This window comes from Arachis hypogaea, chromosome 12, assembly GCF_003086295.3.
Source record: "Arachis hypogaea cultivar Tifrunner chromosome 12, arahy.Tifrunner.gnm2.J5K5, whole genome shotgun sequence".
Classification (NCBI taxonomy): domain Eukaryota; kingdom Viridiplantae; phylum Streptophyta; class Magnoliopsida; order Fabales; family Fabaceae; genus Arachis; species Arachis hypogaea.
The window spans coordinates 119,942,164-119,963,501 of NC_092047.1; the positions used below are offsets into that span (position 1 = coordinate 119,942,164).

The 21,338-nt window shown below is 35.2% G+C and overlaps 2 protein-coding genes across 14 annotated transcripts; both read left to right on the plus strand.

Moving 5' to 3' along the window:
• Window positions 1–1,234: 1,234 nt before the first annotated feature.
• On the plus strand, window positions 1,235–7,907 carry LOC112728947 (ABC transporter B family member 1-like). The gene is made up of 10 exons (XM_025779307.3): window positions 1,235–2,095; window positions 2,199–2,253; window positions 2,323–2,498; window positions 2,588–2,788; window positions 2,901–3,160; window positions 3,291–3,607; window positions 3,796–4,019; window positions 5,104–5,477; window positions 5,596–6,310; window positions 6,415–7,907. The coding sequence occupies exons 1-10, from the start codon at window positions 1,652–1,654 to the stop codon at window positions 7,696–7,698; spliced, it is 4,050 nt and encodes a 1,349-aa protein (XP_025635092.1). The 5' UTR covers window positions 1,235–1,651; the 3' UTR covers window positions 7,699–7,907.
• A 2,418-nt stretch (window positions 7,908–10,325) lies between these two features.
• LOC112728948 (nuclear pore complex protein NUP160-like) lies at window positions 10,326–21,053 on the plus strand. Of its 13 annotated transcripts, none has more exons than XR_003166338.3 (28): window positions 10,326–10,690; window positions 10,950–11,082; window positions 11,327–11,594; window positions 11,942–12,002; window positions 12,149–12,291; window positions 12,512–12,597; window positions 12,964–13,068; window positions 13,154–13,248; window positions 13,511–13,631; window positions 13,835–14,017; window positions 14,122–14,311; window positions 14,479–15,011; window positions 15,245–15,407; window positions 15,706–15,977; window positions 16,402–16,589; window positions 17,030–17,106; window positions 17,201–17,532; window positions 17,875–17,943; window positions 18,026–18,344; window positions 18,631–18,759; window positions 18,901–19,009; window positions 19,243–19,314; window positions 19,429–19,552; window positions 19,643–19,750; window positions 19,918–20,058; window positions 20,227–20,400; window positions 20,481–20,633; window positions 20,737–21,053. XR_003166338.3 is itself a non-coding variant. In XM_025779308.3 (27 exons), exons 1-27 carry the CDS (start codon window positions 10,485–10,487, stop codon window positions 20,520–20,522), a joined length of 4,443 nt encoding a protein of 1,480 aa, XP_025635093.1. In that variant the 5' UTR covers window positions 10,327–10,484; the 3' UTR covers window positions 20,523–21,053. The 13 variants fall into 13 exon arrangements, 7 of the variants coding, with proteins under 7 accessions (XP_025635093.1, XP_025635096.1, XP_025635094.1 ...); XR_011869063.1 differs by having other exon boundaries at window positions 10,332–10,690; window positions 18,026–18,311; XR_011869061.1 differs by having other exon boundaries at window positions 10,350–10,690; window positions 18,634–18,759.
• Window positions 21,054–21,338: the final 285 nt, after the last annotated feature.

Sequence of the window (21,338 nt, forward strand, 5' to 3'; positions counted from 1 at the left end):
AAAAATAAAAAAATCAACTAAATTTGTACATATTTTTATGGTTAATTAATTTAAAATAATAATAAAATATAAAAATATTATTTTATTTTATTATATTTCATTCAATTTTAATTAAATTTTTAATTTTTAAATCTCTACCTTTATCCATTTAATGACTGATTGGATGTTTAAAATTTGGTGGAAATTTAGGTGCAGTTGACTTCACGTAAAGTTGATAACTGAGAATCGTTAGATGATTTTACTGATTTGACTAAATTTTTATCTAATGACTCTTAGTTATTAACTTCACGTAAAGTCGACCGCACCTGATTTCACCTTAAAACTTTGAAATAGATTTCTGGATTGGGAGAAGCATAGTGTTGAAGCAAATGGTTTGAATTATATTTTTTGTATGAAAGAAAAAAGTTGTCTAAAAAAAGAAACTATGTTATGATGATATTTTCTTTTCTTTTTGTGAGTTAAGTCAAAAACTCATCTTCAAGTTTTGGCACAGTGTTGTTTGTCGGGAGTGTAATCAAAACTCTCTTTCTCTCTTTCTTCTCAAATTCCCATCTCCCATGTCTCAGAAATTTCTTCTTTTTCTCTGAGCAGGTTCTCATCACCATCTGTCACTTTCTTTTGTTTTCCTTGCTTTACACCAGAACCAAACCGAATAAACAACATTAACCCTCTCAAACACACAGTAACATCATATTCCACGTGTAATTCCATGTAGCTCTACCTTATACTTCACTTTTTTTTTATTATTATAGAAACATTAACCATGAGATATTAAAATAATTATATTATTATTTGTTAGTATTGTAAGTGTGAGTAGTGTATGAAGTTAATCCCACATAAAAAATTATAAAAAAAGCGAGAGATTTATAAGATGAAAGACCTATTAATTTATTATTTTAAAATTTTAAATTGGATGTAATGTCTTCTCATCTTATGTTCTCTTACTTAATTGAACTCTTCACGATGGCCCAATATTATTAAGGTAATAAGCAATTTTCACGTATCAATTATCAAGTAAACAGTAGATGAGATAATATAATAAAAAAAAAAATCTCTGATTTTATAATTTAAAGATATATAATTTTTTATTAATTAAAAATATAAAAATATTTTTTATTTAGCTTAAATGTCTAATAAAAAATATTTTTATATTTTTAATTAATCAAAAAATTATTTATCTTTAAAATAAAAAATCAGAGAATTATTTATCATTTTTTCGTATAATAATTATAATAGTTTCAAACAATAGAAATTCTTCCACTCCTACTCATATATCACGCACAACAAGAAGAATGAAAGAATAAAAAGTGAAATAATGGGGAGAGAGAGAAGGAGAAAGATCCCTTTATTATGAAGGGATAAAATAATAGTTTATTACCCAAAATAAAAAAAATATATTGAAAGAGAATATATAACAGAAAAAATGATATTTTTTATTTGAAAAAAAAGTTAGAAAGATGAAGCTCAATAAAAGGGAGGATATAGAGTTAGAGTAAGATAATAAAGGAAGGTGGGTGGGGTGTGTGTTACTAGCAAGAACTATAGCCATAGCTAGGGAGGGTGGTAGAGGTAGTGATAGTGGGAAAACTAAGAAGGTGGTTCATTAAAAGCTTATAATAATAAGAGAATTTTCCTTGTTTTTTAATTGAAAATGTCACAACAAGATTCTGAGGAAGAGATAAAGACCATTGAACATTGGAAATGGTCTGAAATGCAAGGACTTGAGCTTGTTCCAGGAGAATCACAACCACCACCACCACCAACAACAACAAGAACAGCATCAATGGAGCAAGAACAATACAAGGAGCAAGAAAAAATGGTGGGGAAGGTCACTTCAGAAGCAAATAGAGATGGTGGTGCTGCTACTAGTACTAGTGGTGGTGGAGAAAAAGGTGAAAGTGTTGAACCTGTTGGGTTTGGTGAGCTTTTCAGATTTGCTGATTCATTGGATCACATCCTAATGGGAATTGGAACAATTGGAGCAATGGTACATGGATGTTCATTGCCACTGTTCTTAAGGTTCTTTGCTGATCTTGTGAACTCTTTTGGTTCCAATGCCAATAATGTGGACAAGATGACCCAGGAAGTTGTTAAGGTGAAAAACCAGAAGCAAAGTCCAAAGTTTGATTCTTTTTGTTGATTCTGTTGTGAAGATTGAAGAGTGAGCTTACAATATTTTTGGTTGTTTGTGTTTGCAGTATGCATTTTACTTCCTTGTTGTTGGTGCTGCTATATGGGCATCATCATGGGCAGGTGAAGTTTCTTTTTTTCCCCTTTTTTTGCTCCAAATTGTTGGGCTAATGATTTTGTTTTTGTTTGCAGAGATTTCATGTTGGATGTGGACAGGTGAGAGGCAATCAACAAGGATGAGGATCAAGTATCTTGAAGCTGCTTTAGAACAAGACATTCAATTCTTTGACACAGAGGTTAGAACCTCAGACGTTGTTTCTGCAATCAACACTGATGCTGTCATGGTCCAAGATGCCATTAGTGAGAAGGTGGAGCAATAAAAGTTAAAAGCACTTCTTTTATGTTCTTGGAGTTTGGAATAATAATAAAAATTTGATTTTTTTTCTCTATTGTGCAGTTGGGTAATTTCATTCACTACTTTGGCACATTTATTTCTGGGTTTGCTGTGGGATTCAGTGCTGTGTGGCAATTAGCACTGGTCACTCTTGCTGTAGTTCCTATGATAGCTGTCATTGGAGCCATTCACACAACCACTTTGGCCAAGCTCTCTGCTAAAAGCCAAGAAGCTCTTTCTCAAGCAGGCAACATTGTTGAACAGGTCAATAATACACCAAAGTATTTATCTTGGGAGCTTCTTTTAACTTTTTTTCACCTGGGGTGGTGTTGTTATTGTTGTTGATTTTGTTGAGGCTTTTTTTTTTTTTTTGCAGACTGTTGTTCAAATCAGAGTGGTGTTGGCATTTGTTGGGGAGAATAGAGCACTGCAAGGTTACTCATCTGCACTGAGGATTGCTCAGAAGCTTGGATACAAAACTGGATTTGCAAAGGGAATGGGATTGGGTGCTACTTACTTTGTTGTTTTCTGCTGCTATGCTCTTTTGCTTTGGTATGGTGGATATCTAGTTAGGCATCACTACACCAATGGAGGATTAGCCATTGCAACCATGTTTGCTGTTTGTATTGGTGGATTGTGAGTACTTAATCAATTCTACTTTCATGTTCAAGAATATAACTTGTTTCAGAAAATGATTCCTCTTTATATGACCTTAGTAATTCAATTGTTTAACCATAGTGATTATTAAGGATTTTCATCCGTACAGGGCTTTAGCCCAGTCTGCACCAAGCATAGCTGCATTTACAAAGGCCAGAGTGGCAGCTGCGAAAATTTACCGTGTGATCGATCACAAGCCGGCTATAGAGAGAAACAATGAATCCGGTGTGGAGTTAGACAGTGTCACAGGACTAGTGGAGCTGAAAAATGTGGACTTTTCATATCCATCTAGGCCAGATGTTAGGATTCTCAACAATTTCACCTTGAGCGTGCCTGCCGGCAAGACCATAGCCTTGGTGGGAAGCAGCGGCTCCGGAAAGAGCACGGTTGTGTCCCTCATAGAGAGATTCTATGACCCTTCATCAGGTAAACTCAAAAGTTACAATTTCTCACTTAATTTGAGTGATGGCTAAGTAAAGTTGCATTCTTGTTTAGTATGTAGTTTACTTGTTTGTTAAAAAATCCGGAACTGAAGTTATGCATATTAATTAAAGGCCATATGATATGGTATGGTATGGTATGTGGCACTAATTAATTGAAGAAATTGCGTGTAGGACAAGTTTTGTTAGATGGGAATGATGTTAAGAGTTTGAAGCTAAAATGGTTGAGGCAGCAAATAGGACTAGTGAGCCAAGAACCGGCTTTGTTTGCGACAACAATTAGAGAAAACATACTCTTAGGAAGATCTGATGCTGACCAAGTTGAGATTGAAGAAGCTGCAAGAGTAGCCAATGCTCATTCTTTCATTATCAAACTTCCAGAAGGTTATGAAACACAGGTTAGGCAATGCTTTATCCATTTTTGAAGTGTCTTTTTAGGTAAAAAAAGGATTTTTGCATTTTGTCTCAAAGAAACAATAACAAGTAAATGCATGTTTGTGGTTGTGGTGGTTGTGCCATGTGAAAAGAATCACATTATTTGATTTTAAGATCTAACACTGGCATACAAGCATGGGTTGTTACCATCATTGCTAGTCCAATTCTAGAAGTTTTAAGTAAAATATATGGCTAAATAAAAATGAAAATGAAATTGCATAACAAAAATAATGATGTATCTCAAAATAATTATTACAGTAGGTAAAGATTGTTGTGCAAAAAGAGGATAATGTCTCTATATTTTATGGCAATTTTGCATGGTACAAGAGATGCATATTTCTCTAAATCTTATCATTGTAAAAATGTGAAACCCAAAGTCTACGGATCTTGATCATGTTTCTTGTTTGGTTAGTTATAGGAGTCAATAATTGCAACTCTTTTTTTTTCTTTTTTCTTTTTTTTTTTAAATCAAGGTAGACTGATTTATTTAGTCAACACAGCAAAGCTAATATAATTTTTTAAATCAATTTTGTTTTATTTTTGCTTAAAGTCAAAGCCAGAAAATGACTGGTCAAAATTGCATTTGGAAACAAGAGAGGGTAACATGCTTCAGTCAACAATGCATGTGCATGAACACAGAGAGGAGGTGGAATATATATTCTTAAATAAAGACTTACCAAACCAGGGATTCCTAGAACATAACAACAAAAGAAATAAAGAATAGCATCAACCTCACTGTGTAAAACAGATAAATAAATAGTTTATGTACAACTCTAAACTCACTAAACTATGAATTACTTAAGAAAACATATACTTTGCTATAGTATAATATAATATATGATCATATATATTGTTTGGATTAGCTTTTAGTATGCAAGTTAAGGGAAAAAAGTATCAGTAATAACAAAAAAAATTACTTAATCTGAAAGGCAATTTTATATGATGACTAGAAATCTAAGCCTGAACTAGTATCTTCATTCTTTTAACAACTCTTTAGAAAAGTACAGTTGTTGAATTGAACCAATAATAAGTAATTTGAAATGGCAGGTAGGTGAAAGGGGGTTGCAACTTTCAGGAGGCCAAAAGCAGAGAATTGCTATAGCAAGGGCAATGCTGAAGAACCCAGCAATTCTTCTCCTAGATGAGGCGACAAGTGCGTTGGACTCCGAGTCAGAAAAGCTTGTGCAAGAAGCACTTGATAGGTTTATGATTGGTAGAACAACACTTGTGATTGCACACCGCCTTTCCACGATTCGCAAAGCTGATCTTGTTGCAGTACTTCAGCAAGGAAGTGTATCAGAAATTGGAACTCATGATGAGCTTTTCGCCAAAGGCGAAAATGGAGTCTATGCCAAGCTTATCAGGATGCAAGAGGCTGCCCATGAAACTGCCATGAGTAATGCTAGAAAGAGTAGTGCAAGGTAGCTTATATACATTGATATCACTGGAAAAGTTCATTTTGTACTTCATATGAATTGTTTATGAAAGTATATAGATAATTTTGTATTGTAAAACTCAAACTTGTGAACTCATTTGCAGGCCTTCGAGTGCAAGAAACTCTGTAAGTTCACCTATTATTGCTCGGAACTCTTCTTACGGCCGGTCACCATACTCAAGAAGGCTATCTGACTTCTCCACATCGGATTTTAGTCTTTCCATTGATGCATCACATCCAAATTACAAGCTCGAAAAGCTTGCCTTCAAAGAGCAAGCCAGTTCCTTTTGGAGACTTGCAAAGATGAACTCTCCTGAATGGCTCTATGCTTTAATTGGTTCTATAGGTTCAGTTGTTTGTGGATCCCTTAGTGCCTTCTTTGCTTATGTTCTTAGTGCTGTTCTCAGTGTCTATTACAATCCGAACCACAGACACATGATCCGAGAAATAGAAAAGTACTGCTACTTGTTAATAGGACTTTCATCCGCAGCTCTTATCTTCAATACATTGCAGCATTTCTTCTGGGATATTGTTGGTGAAAATCTCACAAAACGAGTGAGGGAGAAAATGTTCAGTGCAGTGCTCAAGAACGAAATGGCATGGTTCGATCAGGAAGAAAATGAGAGTGCTAGAATTGCAGCAAGGCTATCTCTTGATGCCAACAATGTCAGATCAGCCATTGGAGATCGAATTTCGGTAATTGTGCAGAACACTGCACTTATGTTGGTTGCTTGCACTGCAGGGTTTGTACTACAGTGGCGCCTTGCTCTCGTCCTTGTAGCCGTCTTCCCAGTTGTTGTTGCAGCCACTGTTTTGCAGGTTTGAACTTTTCTACATACTTGTCTTTGGCATGTTTACATGCTCTTTTTAAACCCACATTTATTATGGTGTATGGATACTAATTGAACTGACTTTTATAACAGAAAATGTTCATGACTGGTTTCTCTGGTGACCTTGAAGCTGCTCATGCTAAGGCCACACAACTTGCTGGGGAGGCTATAGCCAATGTAAGGACTGTTGCAGCCTTTAATTCGGAAAAGAAAATCGTAGGACTTTTCGTCTCAAACCTTGAAATTCCTCTAAGACGCTGCTTTTGGAAGGGACAAATTTCTGGAAGTGGATATGGGATAGCACAGTTTGCACTCTATGCTTCCTATGCACTTGGTCTTTGGTATGCTTCTTGGCTTGTGAAGCACGGAATATCTGACTTCTCTAAAACAATCCGAGTTTTTATGGTCCTCATGGTCTCGGCTAATGGTGCTGCTGAAACTTTAACTCTGGCTCCTGACTTCATCAAGGGGGGTAGAGCCATGAGGTCTGTCTTTGAACTCCTTGACCGCAGAACTGAAATTGAGCCGGATGATTCTGATGCTACACCTGTTCCTGACCGGCTTCGTGGTGAAGTTGAGCTAAAGCATGTTGACTTCTCTTATCCTACTCGGCCGGATATGCCTGTTTTCCGGGACCTCAGTCTTCGTGCAAGAGCAGGTAAAACTCTAGCCCTTGTAGGGCCTAGTGGCTGTGGTAAGAGCTCAGTCATTGCACTTATCCAGAGGTTCTATGATCCATCCTCCGGCCGAGTCATGATTGATGGAAAGGACATAAGGAAATACAACCTTAAGTCCCTAAGAAGGCACATTGCTGTGGTGCCTCAAGAACCATGCTTGTTTGCTACTTCAATATATGAAAACATTGCTTATGGCCATGACTCGGCTACTGAAGCCGAGATCATTGAGGCTGCTACTCTTGCCAACGCGCACAAGTTCATATCCGGCCTGCCTGAAGGATACAAAACATTTGTTGGGGAGAGAGGAGTTCAGCTATCAGGAGGACAAAAGCAAAGAATAGCTATTGCTAGAGCTTTTGTGAGGAAGGCAGAACTCATGCTTCTCGACGAAGCAACAAGTGCACTAGATGCAGAATCTGAGAGGTCTGTGCAGGAGGCTCTAGACCGAGCTTGCACTGGAAAAACAACTATCATAGTAGCTCACAGACTATCCACAATCAGGAATGCCAATCTCATTGCAGTGATTGATGATGGGAAAGTAGCAGAACAAGGATCACATTCACAGTTGCTGAAGAATCATCCTGATGGGATCTATGCAAGAATGATTCAGTTACAAAGATTCTCAAACAACCAAGTCATTGGTGTTGCCTCAAGTTCAAGCTCCTCAACAAGACCAAACGATGATCAAAGGGAAAGCTAGCAATTCTTATATAGAGGACTATATGACATATAATACCAATGATAATTGTTTTGGTAATTTTTTCTTGTTTTGACCATAGTATAGTTTTGTGTATCATCCCTCTTCACCTTACATTAAAGAATGTATCTTTGTATTTGTGAATCTTACTAAGGAAGACTACACAATTGAAGATTGAAATAGATATATATAGATGTCCATCTTTATGAATTTATCCAAGGCCCCTTTGGTACAAATGTTAGAACAGAAATGTGAGCAGTGATATGTTATTGGTTACAACTATTATATGTTAATGGTTAATACAAATTTTGTCTCAGCAAGGGACTCTTCATTAGATTGACTAATATACAGTAAAACTCTTCTTTTAAATATATGTTCTTAAATAGTTAAATCAACATAGAGAACTTAGAATGATCACATTAACAGATTAGAGTAATGCTTTATGTATACAGTAATTCACTGGCTAACAACAAATTCGTAAATGAAACCTTTGACAGGTTAGTCCTTGTTATATCGGGTTAAAAATACTGTGGGCAAAAAAAAAAAGGATTGATCAATTAGTTACATTCTTAATAATAAAGTTTGGATATTGGTTAAGAAGCAGTTTTTTTTAAATAGCACTAATGATAAAATGTGACTGTTAGAAAATGTTGGGTGAGACATGTATTAATATTCTGCCAATTGCTAGTTTCCAACATTGATATAGCACTTAATGATGGTGGTGGCCTTAACTGAATATACCAAGGGTGCTAGCACTTTTGGCACTTGACAATTGCACACACGTTGCAATCAAATCTTGAAAGCTGATCCTGTGTCATCATAAGAGTTCTAAAATCTTCTGCTTATGATATCTCTCTCTAGGGGTGCAGGTGCATATATGTAGGGAAACACACTCCATTATTGAGTTTAACCGAACATAATTGTGGCACAAACATGCATGACATTAAAGATGCATATAATATATAAGAATTGTGAGAATCAGACAAGGATCTAAATGTGGGAAGAGTTGTGGACAAGAGTGGGACAAAATGTAAAAGAAGTAAAGGGATGAGAAAATGACAGAGCAAAATGGGACAGTGTTATCCGTTATTATGTGGAGGGTCCATACATTGGTGATTGGTCATTGTGTTTAAAAGTATCATGAATTTTGATTGGTTCAAAGTAGCACTATGTTACTCCAAACTCCAAAATTTGGTGAATGCTTTCACCTCTTGTAGTAATAAGATCATTTTGAATGGTGTATTTTTAGAGTATTACTTTTGATACTTTTAAAAAATAAATTGATTTAGAATTGAAATTTGCAATAGAATTGATTAATGAATGAAACCGATATCACTTTTATGGATAACCAATAAAATTTTACCATTTATATAATTATGTGAATAAAATAATTAAACATAATATAAAATTTTAATTGAATTAAAACTAAATATTAGAAAAATTATTTTTACTTTTAATTTTAAATCATTATTATAACAAATAGTCCTACAAATATTTATGTATCATTGTATATGACTCAAAAAAAAAATTGAAATTAGCATTAGAGATGCTCTAATATATCTATTTCATATTTTATGCCATAATCCACGTAACAAACTATCAAGATAATATATGGTTTAATTTTTTATACAATTATCTAATTAGACTCATATTTTATGTGTTTTCTTTAATAGGTAAATTTAAAAATTAGTTATTTTACTAATATTAATATGATAATATATAATTAATCAGAGTCTTCACATCCGAACAATTTTGGCATTCAAGTTCATCCAAGCAACTTTAGGTCATGAGTTTTTACTATTTTCTTCATTCCTCACGCTTATTCTCTTCTTCTTCTCTTCTTCTTCGCGCTTCTTCTTATTCGCATGCTAGTTTAGTTTTCTTCTTTGCGTTCCTCCTCCTCATTCTCCTCCTTCCTTTTTGCGTTCCTTTTTCTTCACGTGTTTTCTTTTTATCGTCATTCTTTTATTGTTGCTGCTGCTGTATTTTTTTGTCTTTTTTTTCTTCTCTTCCTCTTCCTGGGGAAGATGCAGTAGGTGAGGAGTAAGAGTTTTAAATTGTGTTGAACATGTTATTATGGTGAAACAATTATATAGTACTAAATGAATGTAACATTATCCATTATATAAATTCAAATTCGAATAGCTTTCTGTATAATGAACCAAACACGTATTCATGGTGAAACAATTTTATAGTATTGAATGAATTATATAAAATCAAATTCAAACACCTTTCTGCATAATGAACCGAACACGTACTTATGGTGAAACAATTGTATAGTACTTAATGAACGAAACATAATTCATTATATAAAATCAAATTCGAAACACCTAGAGAAGGAGGAGGAGAAGCAGAAGAAGAATCTGCGTGCGCGAAGAAGGAGGTATATGTGAATTTGAAAGAAGAAGAAGATGACTCATGTATTTGAAAGAAGAAGAAGCGGGGAGATAAAGCACGTGTAATGATGCTCTTTTAATGAGAGTAATTTTTGTTGGTATTGGACCTACTTGAATAAAATTTAAATGAAAAAATACTTGAATGTCAGAATGTGTAGCATAACCCAGATATATCTATAATTTTTTGTTTTTTTACATTGACAATATAAATATATGATAATTAGTATGGATAAAAAAGTTAATTTATTCTTTATTGGTGGTTTTTAATGTTTTTCTTTTTGAGCGCCAACTCTATTGTACTGTTCTTCCTGCAGCTTAGCTTAGTAGAACCCTACACTGAGAAAAAACCCTTCTTCTTTTAAGGGTTTTTGCTTCTTAGCTTCGAATTTCAAAATGGGAACTGATTCCACTCTCGCCGGCAAGGAAGTCCCCATCATCGGAACCGACGTCTTTCGGTGGATCGAACTCTCCGTCCCTTCTTCCTCCTCCAACATCCCCACCGCCGTCGACGGCACCAACGCCACCACAATTGCTCCTCCCACCGTTGACGACCGCGCTTCCTGCTTCGTCCTCGAAGATCCTTCAGCTTATCTAATTTGGTTCGATATCTCTTTCAATTTTGCTATTTGCATTTCAAAGTTAGATAATTTCAGTAACAAGTAGTACCAACGTTCTTCGTGGAGAAAAAAAGGTTCTGCAATTTACGCATTTGCATTAATTAATCTCAGTTAGTTAGGGTAGTTTCTGAGCTTGTTAGCATTGGTTAGAGTTAGTTAGGGTAGCTATAGAGTTTGTTAGCAATTGGTTAGAGTTAGTTAAAAGGATTCTGTCTCATTGTCGATCTCATAATGTACACAGGAGAATCCACAAGTTGCAGCCTCATGCTCTTGAGCTTCTTGAGCTCAATGCTTCGAAGGAATTACCCAAAGCCGGTCTCAGATTCATATTCCCTTACCAGCTTTGTCCATTTGCATTCGTCTGCAAAAATGAGGTTGCTTAAACTATTCACTGCACTTGTTATGTTTATTCCGCCTGAATGAGCTTTTGGATTATGTAAAGAAAGCATAATGTGAACATAATTAGTCTCCGCATCTGCGTGATAGGAGAAGCATCTAGAGAGCTTCTCATTTTCTAATTCTTCTATGTTGAATGTGTTTTTTTTATAAGCTTATTCAAATTCTCTATTTACCTGTAATTTAATTTGGTAGTTGTGTTTTTCTTTCTTTTGGATGCAGATTAGTAGGAATTCTAGGTTTCCTTACTTGTTATATGTGTTGACTGTGACTGGGGTGGCCTATCTTTTGAAAATTCGGAATGTTTCGGCTTATGCATCGAGTGCCCTCTTCCCAGCAGAGGATCTTTTCGAGCTTAATGTGTGCGATTATGTTTCTAATCATGTGCCGATAACTGCTGTTACTGCAACGGCTGGGTGTGTTGTTGTTGGCAGAAGTGATGGTTCTGTGTGCTGTTTCCGCCTTGGCGTGATTGACACAAGTGCTCCTGGTATGATTAACTTGGCTTGGCAACTTGATCTCCAGTTACTGTTACCATGTGTATGTTACTGTGTGTATGCTACTATGCTTCTTCCCTTTTCTCTGACCTTTCATAGTAAACCATACTTGTGTAATTCTCAAATTTCTCCAAGAACTTGAGGCTGCATTTTGGTGCAACTTTCAGTTTGCGTGGGCTGGTTGTGTGTTGTTTGTTGGTGGATTAGGGAATAGAGATGGTTTCAACTATGTTGCAACATAAGCATGGCTTTGATAATGTGAAATTTCTCTATTTGAAATTTGCCTGCTATTGATTTATCATTTCCTAATGGTTTGTGATGAATATGTTTTCCTTTAAAGGTTTTGTGCATGAGCTGAGAGATGAAGCTGGAGTCAGCCGTTTGTGGGGTTTGATGTCACGGTATTATTGTTTTAAATTCTAATAATAAATAGGCAAAATACTATATATAATATCACTTATGTTAGTTTTCTTTTGGAATTTCAGTTTATTCCCCTCCCTGCTCCCATGTTCTGAACTGTAATGTATTTGTTAAACATGTCTTCCAGGGGTAAAATGGTGGGTGCTGTACAGGACATGGAAATATCTGAGTTACATGGGAAAAGGTTTGTGTTTGTGCTTCATTCAGATGGGACATTACGAATTTGGGATCTTTCATCTCATAGCAGGGTCTTTAATCATACCGTAACAGGTATTTACTGTATATCAAATCTAGCTCCAACTTGTATGCTTTTCATATTTATGTTACGCCTTGGATGTGGGGATTGGAAATGGTAAGCATCATCTCATTTGTGCAATATATCGCATACAATTGATCATTGCCTTTCTTTAGTATCATGCACTACCGCATTCTTGTGTTTACTTGTATGCTCAAAATGACAGATTTGCTCTTCACTGACTTTGTTATGTAGGTGCTACCTTTCGAAGGTTATGGGTGGGTCAATTTGACCCTGATTCAAGTACAATTCCTCTGTCAATTTTATACAAACACGGTTTGGTATGTAACTGAAGACATTCTGTTTTCTGTTGCTCTTTTTTCTTTGTTGCTCCATATCTTTTGTGCCCCCCCCCCCCCCCCCTCTTTTCCCAGTTAAGATTAAATGATTCTTCCATTATGAACTTTGGTTGCATTCGGCAAATATTGTTTAATGTTTATACAATGCATATTGTCTTAAATACAGATTGATGTCTGAAGGATTTGTTTCATACCTGGAGTTGTGGAAAAAAAAATGCAGTTTCATTTAAAAGATTGTAACATCATTTGCAGTATCAGCTACTTTGTTGATGTAAATATCAATATTATACTCTAATATGCTATCTTGTATTGCTTCCTTTTGTAACTGGTTTTTTTGGGATTGTGAAGGATGAAGAGTTGGAGATGATTTCTTTACATAGTATCCGATATAATTTTGGGGAGAGAAATGTTTTTTCTATGGATCCTTCAGTGCAAAATATCACCTTGGAGGAGGTAATCCACTGGACTTAAGCTGCTTGATTGGATGACGTTTTTTTACCCCTTGCTCTGGATGTGAGACTGCTTTAGTTTTGTGCAGGGACAATGCCTTGACGTTAAAATAACACTGGATAAGATATGGATATTGAAAGATGATGAATTGGTTTCACACATGTTAACAACAAACGTTGAGGAGTAAGTAACATTCTCTTTGTTCATGCCAAGCTGTTCAGCTGATAAATTTTTATATTAGTTATAGTATAAACTTGGTATTATCTCTCCAGTTGTATCTGTATTTTATGAAAGAAAGCAGTTTGTGTAAAATATGATATTAGCTACACTTTTGCCAATTGGTATTTGATAGTGGTCTTGACTCTTACTTTATATAAATCTAGCCTGGATATTAATGAGGGTGAAGTGGTTCTTCTTGCTTAATTGTTATCCTATGTCTTGTCAGGGTAGAAGCATTTTCTTATGCTTTACAAGAAGAAGTTGTTGCTGATCAGCTGTTTCAAAGTTCAGAACATCAAGCAGATGAAATCTTGCAAATTGCATGTTCAATATTTTCATCTTCAAAGGTATTAGGTTAGATCATCTATAATTTTTCTCCGGTCCTTTTAGTTTTCAGGAAGTCAAGGTTCTAATGTAACATGTAAGTGTTGTTTGCTATCATGCTAGGAGTTCTCGTATGTTCAAGATAGCACTTGGTGCTTTCACGTTTTTTTTTGGGGTTATTATCCATGATTTTGAAGAGGATGACTTAATTATTTCTTTTATACAGGAGGATGTTGTGCCATTTATATCTTCTATATTCCTGCGCAAACTGCTTCTTCCTGGGGTGCATCATAATGCTGCTTTGCATGCAACACTTGCTGAATATAGCAGGCATTTGCCTGAATCTGACTTACAAGCATTAACTGCTGATGGACTAAAACAGGAGGTTCTGTCACTCATTGAACATGAGGTCATCATTCTTGTATCTATTTAATCTCTCTTTTGGTATTTATCCTTTCTTTAGTTTTGAGAAGAGCATGTTATGGTAAACTGACAAGATTGATACTATTGTAGGTTGGTTCTGAAAAGCTGTCCATACTGCATTCTTGGAAATGTTTTCTGACCCGCTATTTCCACAATTGGTGCAAGAACAATGCAATATATGGCTTGCTTGTTGATTCTTCAACTGATGCTGTTGGTTTAATCAGAAAAAGTTCGGTTTCAATTTTTCGGTCTTTGGAAGATATTGAGCGGATTGTAGAAGGTAACTAATAATTATGGATACCTCTAGTCTCTAATCTATCTTCTCTCTTTCAGAATTCTTGTATTAAAAATAGTTTTTTTTTTAAATGGTACTTTCTTATATTATTCTGTACATTGTTTTCGTATGCTTTCCTTGAAAAAATGTTGAGCTTTTTCCATAACATGTAGGGTCTTCAGATGAAGTTGGTGAGCTCACAGGCCTTGTGGATTTACTTGATGATGATCTTGAATGTGAAATTCTGGTCGAATTACTTAGATGTGTTATGAGTTTCAGCCAACAGTTGGGCAAAACTGCATCCTCTATTTTTTATGAATCAGTTTTAACTGCACCAGTGATTTCATCTGAAGACATTGTTCACTGTATAGTGAAGATTCTGGAAACTGGATCTTGTATATCAGGGCCCAATGAGAAGGAGCTTATAGATCACAAAAGCTTGAGAAAACTTTCTGCTGAAATGTTCTTATCTCTTCAAAGCTTGTACAGAAAGGCTTCTGCATGGAGCAGAATTTTAAATGTAATTCAGGGTTTCTTGAAATTTTTGGTTCCACAGAAAATAATACAAAATTTTGATACTGAAGTGTCATCAAATATAAACTCCTCCATTATAGTGCATACTACTTATCAGATTTCGAAAGTGATGTTTGAATCTGCCTGGGATTTCCTTCTATTTTTAAGTTATCTGGTGGACATCGGTGGTCAGGTGAGTTTTCCATGTGTAGACATTGATTTTCTTATTGTAAAATCAGTTAATTGAAACAGTTACGTAATTACATAATATAGCAGTTTTTCAATTGTAATATTTGTGGAGTACCTGGGCAGCCAAGGTCATGTACCATGTTTACATCTAGTTTTAATTCTGCAAAGAATTTAGTTTGTATTTTTTAGTGAATTGTTACTACAACTTTGGTTTCATGTTAACTTTATATAATACAGGTCCACTTGTCACATGATGATATCACCAAAATACAACTTGAGATAGTTCCAATGCTTCAAGAAATTATTTTTGAATGGCTAATCATCAACTTCTTTGCCATCACACCATCTGCACCAGCTACAACTGAGGACTTCAATTCTAAACTTTCATCATTACATATAGGTTCGATTTATTTTTAATTTTTAAATCTTTAATCATTACACATGCCAATATATTAAGGTTGACATGAATTACTCATCCTTAAGGTGACAGACTCACAAGATCACCCCCACTCCCAAAATGAGAAGAAATAGAAATTGAAACTTTATTAAATTGACTTCCCAAAAGCATGCTTTCATTGTGAAATCAATAATATCTAGACTAGTGTCCCTTTCCTGACTTGTGAGATGAAATATCACAAAACAAGTGAGACTTTATATACTGCTGATATTGTGTGTTAATAAGTTTGGTCATGATGCAGATTGCAACACGGGGAAACAATTATGGAATGAGAAGCTTGGTAGACGCGACTTTACATTGGCTTTTATATTGCTGCTAAATGTTAGAAGTTCATCAACAGACCATGGCCACCTTTTAAAAAGATTTCCAAATATGCAGAGCTTTGTTAACAGGATGAGAGACTTTATCAGTTGGATCATATGGGGCCAGTCTGGTGGATCATCTAATTTCCTGAGTCGTTCAATTGATCTTGCATTTATCCTTTTCAAGCATGGCCAGTATGAGGCTGCTGAGGTCATTTACTTGCCTGGTTTTCTTCTTAGAATGGACATTATTTTGACTTTGTTGTGCTATTAAGAAATTCATTTTATTTTATTTTTGGAACATCTAGCCCTTTTTTATTATTTATTTTAATTTTTTAGTTTTTAAAGTAAAACCTCTTAAAAGGGATATTTAGAGGTAACATTTTTAGTTTCTAAATTTTCCTTTTTGGTAACATGATTAAACTATAAAATATATTTTAAATATTACATCTAAATATCATGAATTAGATTTTAATTCTTTTAAAGATCTGTTAAAAATTGTAACCTTTTCTTTTTTTTTTTAAATAAAAAAGGGGCTCATCAAAATCTCATCCTTTATATTTTATTAGTTTTTTGTACCCTTCTAGTATCTTTACTGAAGGAATACTATATTTCAATTTCATATATTTCAACAGCAATTGCTGATGATGGCGGAAGCACATCTTCTAAAGGAGAAGACATCCCAAAGTATTCAAGAATCTGATGGTGGATGGTGCATACGCCAACATCTTCTAGGATGCTGCCTCCTTGCACAGGTGCAGTGTGGATTGCATACAACACAGAAGGACAACAAGGTTTTTGATGCCATTCGCTGTTTCTTCAGGTGCAATAGTTCACATTTGAAATATTTGTTTCTATTATTTGGATGATCCAGACTTGCATAAAATGATTTTCTTATTTTTCATAAAATGAAATGGTATTGGAAACTTTTATGACATCCGATACTATAGAAGTGACTACAACTTCCCCCTTTTTTTTTTCTTTGACAAATATGGTAATCATATATATTTAAAATCAACTATATGTTTGGGAAAATTCAGTCCTCAAATTTTAAGGAGAGCAAGGAGTAATAACTTCTTTGGCTTAAGGGGGAAGATATGAACATGTATGCACCTTCATTTTAAATATCTGAAGCACCTTTGAGGAAAATTCAGCATTTGGAGCAATCAGTCTCCATTGATAGTAGTATTGAAGTCCTCTGCATATAGGCTTTTGGTTGCTTAAAATTGTGTCCTGATGCTATTTGTTGGTGTTTTAATTCAGATCTTCATCTGGAAATGGTGCATCCGAGGCTTTGCAGAGTTTGTCTGAAGATGTCGGAATTCCGTATCTTGGTTTTAGTGAGTATCTTTATCTCTAAATTCTAAAGGTCTTCATCAAGCAGATAATCTTAGAACTATTTTTTTCTTATCAATTCGTATGCTTTCTATGCAGGTGGTTGTGCATCAACGGCTGCTTGGAAGCTTCAATACTATCAATGGGCTATGCAGTTATTTGAACGATATAGTATTAGTGAAGGTGCTTGCCAGTTTGCTCTTGCTGCACTTGAACAAGTTGATGAAGCTATGAAAGATGAGAATAACCCGGTTAATGGATCCATTACAACCACAAGGGGCCGACTATGGGCGAATGTCTTCATATTTGCATTAGACCTTGGTCGCTATTATGATGCTTATTGTGCAATAGTTTCAAATCCAGATGAGGAGAGCAAATACATCTGCTTGAGGCGTTTCATAATTGTTCTTTACGAACAAGGTGCTATAAAGGTTGGAATTCGGATGAACTGTGAATTTTCTGCTTTTCCTTTGTTAATTGGCTTCTATTTGTTTACCTAAAGAACTTAAGATGATGCAGAAGATACACCGAGATAGATGTGGAATTTTCCATTTTAGAACAATATTTTTTTGGCCATATCCTCACAGGTAGATATAGGTTTGTTTAATTATTTACTTTTAGTGAAGCCTTAGATCATATTATTGAAGATGCACTCTGAAACAAGCCTCTGCCTAACATGAGAAAGCATTTGTGCATTGTAATGTTTATACTTTCTGTTTTGCATATTTTCTTTAGAATCTTCGCCCAATCTTTTTCGTTTTTGCTCTTCACAGATTCTTTGTAGCAATAAACTTCCCCTTATTGGGCTAGTGGAAAAGGTAGAGCAAGAGCTTGCTTGGAAGGTATGCTTTGATCGGGCAGATTGAATGATGTAAATTTTGCAGTTCTCTTCCATCCATAGAATGTTTACTGTGTAATATGCAGGCTGAACGATCAGATATTTCTGCAAAGCCAAACTTGTACAAGTTGCTCTATGCATTTCAAATGCATCAGCATAATTGGCGACGAGCAGCAAATTACATGTATATGTATTCAACTCGTTTGAGAACTGAAGCTGCTTCAAAAGATTACCAAGGCAGTTCATTGATGTTGCAAGAGAGGCTGAATGCACTCTCCGCTGCTATCAATTCACTACACCTTGTTCATCCTGCATATGCCTGGATTGATCCACCAGCTAATGGAAGTTCTCTTCTTGGTGAACATTACCCAAGTAAGAAAGCTAAAAGAATACCTGAAGATCATTGTAAGTAGCTTTACAACCAAAGTTGTGGTGCTAGTTTGAATTCATCACTTGTTTCATATTTCTAGCTGAATGAAATATGTGGGGGCATTCCTGATAACCTCATTGAGGCGTTGGGTAGCTTTTCTTTATTAGTGTTTTGTTTTTGTTTTTTCTTTACTTCAGTTTCCTTTCTTCATCTAAATTCCCACTTATTAACTTCTGTATTAATGCTTTCTTGTAAAAAACTAAATATTGTTTCCAGTGTTGCTTGCAGTTTTAGTGATATCATTTTCTAACTTTGCTGCAGCAGCTGATAATGATGCTGAGCCTGAAAGGTGGCAGTCTTGTATTGATGTTGAAAAACTCGAGAATGAGTTTGTGCTAACTTCAGCAGAGTATAAGCTATCGCTGGTAAATGTCAAGTGGACATTTTCTGGTTAGTATACTTTCTCATTCTTTAGCTTTATGTGAAGCATATGATCATTGTAAGGTTTGCCTAATAATATGAGGTTTCAATACTGTTTGTTTTTGTTAGATATCAATTTGAACGATGTTTCCCCTTTTCGTTTTTCTTTAGGCAAAGATGGAGCCCTATCAGATTTGGCTGAACTTCTTGTCAACAATAATTTGTATGATATGGCCTTCACGATCCTTCTCAGATTTTTCAAGGGTTCAGCACTGAAGAGGTGGACATACGCACTTAAGTTGCATTTTATTTTATTTTGTTTTTTTTTTTTTTGCGAGTAAAGGGAGGATGTCAAATGAGAGGAGCAAATATTAACTCTTTATATCATCCATGTATATTCAAGATTGAAACTCATGACTTTCTTTATACGATGTTTTAAACCTTGAAAAACCCATATTCAATTTTTTGTGTGTATTGCTATACTTATCTATGTAACACTGGTTTCTGTTTTAGGGAATTGGAAAGAGTTTTATCTGCTATTTCATTGAGATGCTGTCTTGATAAAGTAGAATCTACTTGGGTTGAGTAAGATAACCTAACCATCCTTTTTTTGGCACTTTTTTTTGGCACATACAGTATCTTATTTTATTTCTGCTTATTCTGCATTGTATAATCTATTCATGTTTTGGATGATTTCAGGGAACATGGCCAGTTAGTGACGTCTTCTAAGCTTGAGATGGTTGTCCATGGTTCACCTGTTACACATCACACAACTCCACAAACTGACGGTAGTAGTTGCTGGGCAACTCTGAAGATTTACCTTGTATGCACATTGAAAACTTGTGGTCTGTTCAAATATATTTTTCTGTCTCCATGTTTCAACCTTTCTTTTGGAACTGCTCCTAAATTGCAGGAAAAATATAAGGAATTTCATGGGAGATTGCCTGTTATTGTTGCCGAAACTCTTCTACGTGCAGATCCTCAGATTGAATTGCCCCTTTGGCTGGTTCAGTTGTTCAAGGTGATATTCTCAGCTGAATTTGTAGTCACTGATAGCTCGTATCAAAATCTTGTTGTGCAAAATGCACTACATAAATTCTGTTTTCAAAACTACCTAAACATCCCCACATGAATATCTGTTCATAAATTTCTCTGATTTTATTGTGATATTCACTTCACTTATGACAGGAGGGACAAAAGGAAAGGATGTCCGGTATGAGTGGCCGGGAGTCAAATCCTGCATCTTTATTTCAGCTTTATGTTAGCTATGGTCGATATACAGAAGCTACTAATCTTTTGCTCGAGTGCATACAATCGTTTGCTTCAGTGGTAAATTAATCTTTTCTGTTATTTATGGAAAGTACTAGCGGTAGTATGTCAAACTTGTATGATTAGGCGCTATGATTGCTTAATTTAATTGGTAATTACTATTTTATCCTCAATTTTGATGGCATGATGCTAATGATATCGTTTTCGACTAATGTAAACCTTCTGCAGAGGCCAGCGGATATTATTAGAAGGAAAAGATCCTTTGCTGCTTGGTTCCCATACACGACAATCGAGCGCCTACTATACCAACTTGAGGAATTGACTAGAAAGGGTCACATGGTAGAACAATGCGACAAGCTCAAAAGGATGCTTCTCAGTTCTTTGCAAAACCATCTAAAGACAGTAAGCCCATGTCTTTTCGATATTTTTTGTTTTTCTACTAGGCACTGAATTTTCTTCTCTTATTTTTCTCTGCTTTTCAGCTAAAGGTGGACTCGGAAGATGCAATTTCTGTATCTTCATGATTACTAGCTTGTTGGTTAGTGGTTACCAGATGCTGTAAAGGGTAGCGATACAAGTATATTCACTATTTCTTTTTTATGACACTTCCTAAAGATGATTACCTCTGTTAACCGGTCTGTCTTTACGCTTATGCCTTTGGTGGTTTCCTTTTCTTTTTGTTCCTTGCACTATGGTCTATAGTTCTTTCCTATGAATTACAATTTCTCTCTTGAACAGACGCGTAATCCAGCAAATAGAACGTTGACACAATGTTCCAATGTTATGGATGAAGTCATGGCAGAAAGAGGATGATATACAAAACCGATATTGTCATCTTACCGCAGGAACAGAAGCGATTAACTTTAAGATGATAATTGCCTCATCTAACTGTAAATTTGGCAGTAATAATCGATGTCCACTGCATACTTGTCTAAAACTTTGTACGTGTATTATAACCAAGACATATTTAACTGTGGGCTAGCTCGGCACAATCTCGGTTTGACTAATTGTAGGAAAATTTTCACCAGAGAATGAAGAGTCAATGATTGTACATCCTTTTTTGTTTCTCATGCTTTTGGTATGCATTGGATTATTGGAAAGATCCTTTTAACATTAATGACTGAGCCTTTAAATGTAAGACAATAAGAAATTCTCGCGAGTGGCGAAAGGAGACAATACCTTTACGATTCTGAAAATACTGAAATTAACGAATAGCATATGTTTGCCGTAACTTGACATAACTAGTGTAAAATTAAGTTTTATATTTTCAACAAAATTACATTTACTTCCGATGGTTACACAATTATGCGTTTTATTTGTATGTCGTTTATATCTTCGTC

Coding starts and splice junctions, on each gene's coding strand:
- LOC112728947 (XM_025779307.3), top strand. CDS start 1,652: ATGTCACAACAAGATTCTGAGGAAGAGATAAAGACCATTGAACATTGG. Junction 2,096..2,198: donor TGACCCAGGAAGTTGTTAAG/GTGAAAAACCAG, acceptor TTGTGTTTGCAG/TATGCATTTTACTTCCTTGT. Junction 2,499..2,587: donor AAGATGCCATTAGTGAGAAG/GTGGAGCAATAA, acceptor TCTATTGTGCAG/TTGGGTAATTTCATTCACTA.
- LOC112728948 (XM_025779308.3), top strand. CDS start 10,485: ATGGGAACTGATTCCACTCTCGCCGGCAAGGAAGTCCCCATCATCGGA. Junction 12,003..12,148: donor TTGTGGGGTTTGATGTCACG/GTATTATTGTTT, acceptor CATGTCTTCCAG/GGGTAAAATGGTGGGTGCTG. Junction 15,978..16,401: donor GCCAGTATGAGGCTGCTGAG/GTCATTTACTTG, acceptor ATATTTCAACAG/CAATTGCTGATGATGGCGGA.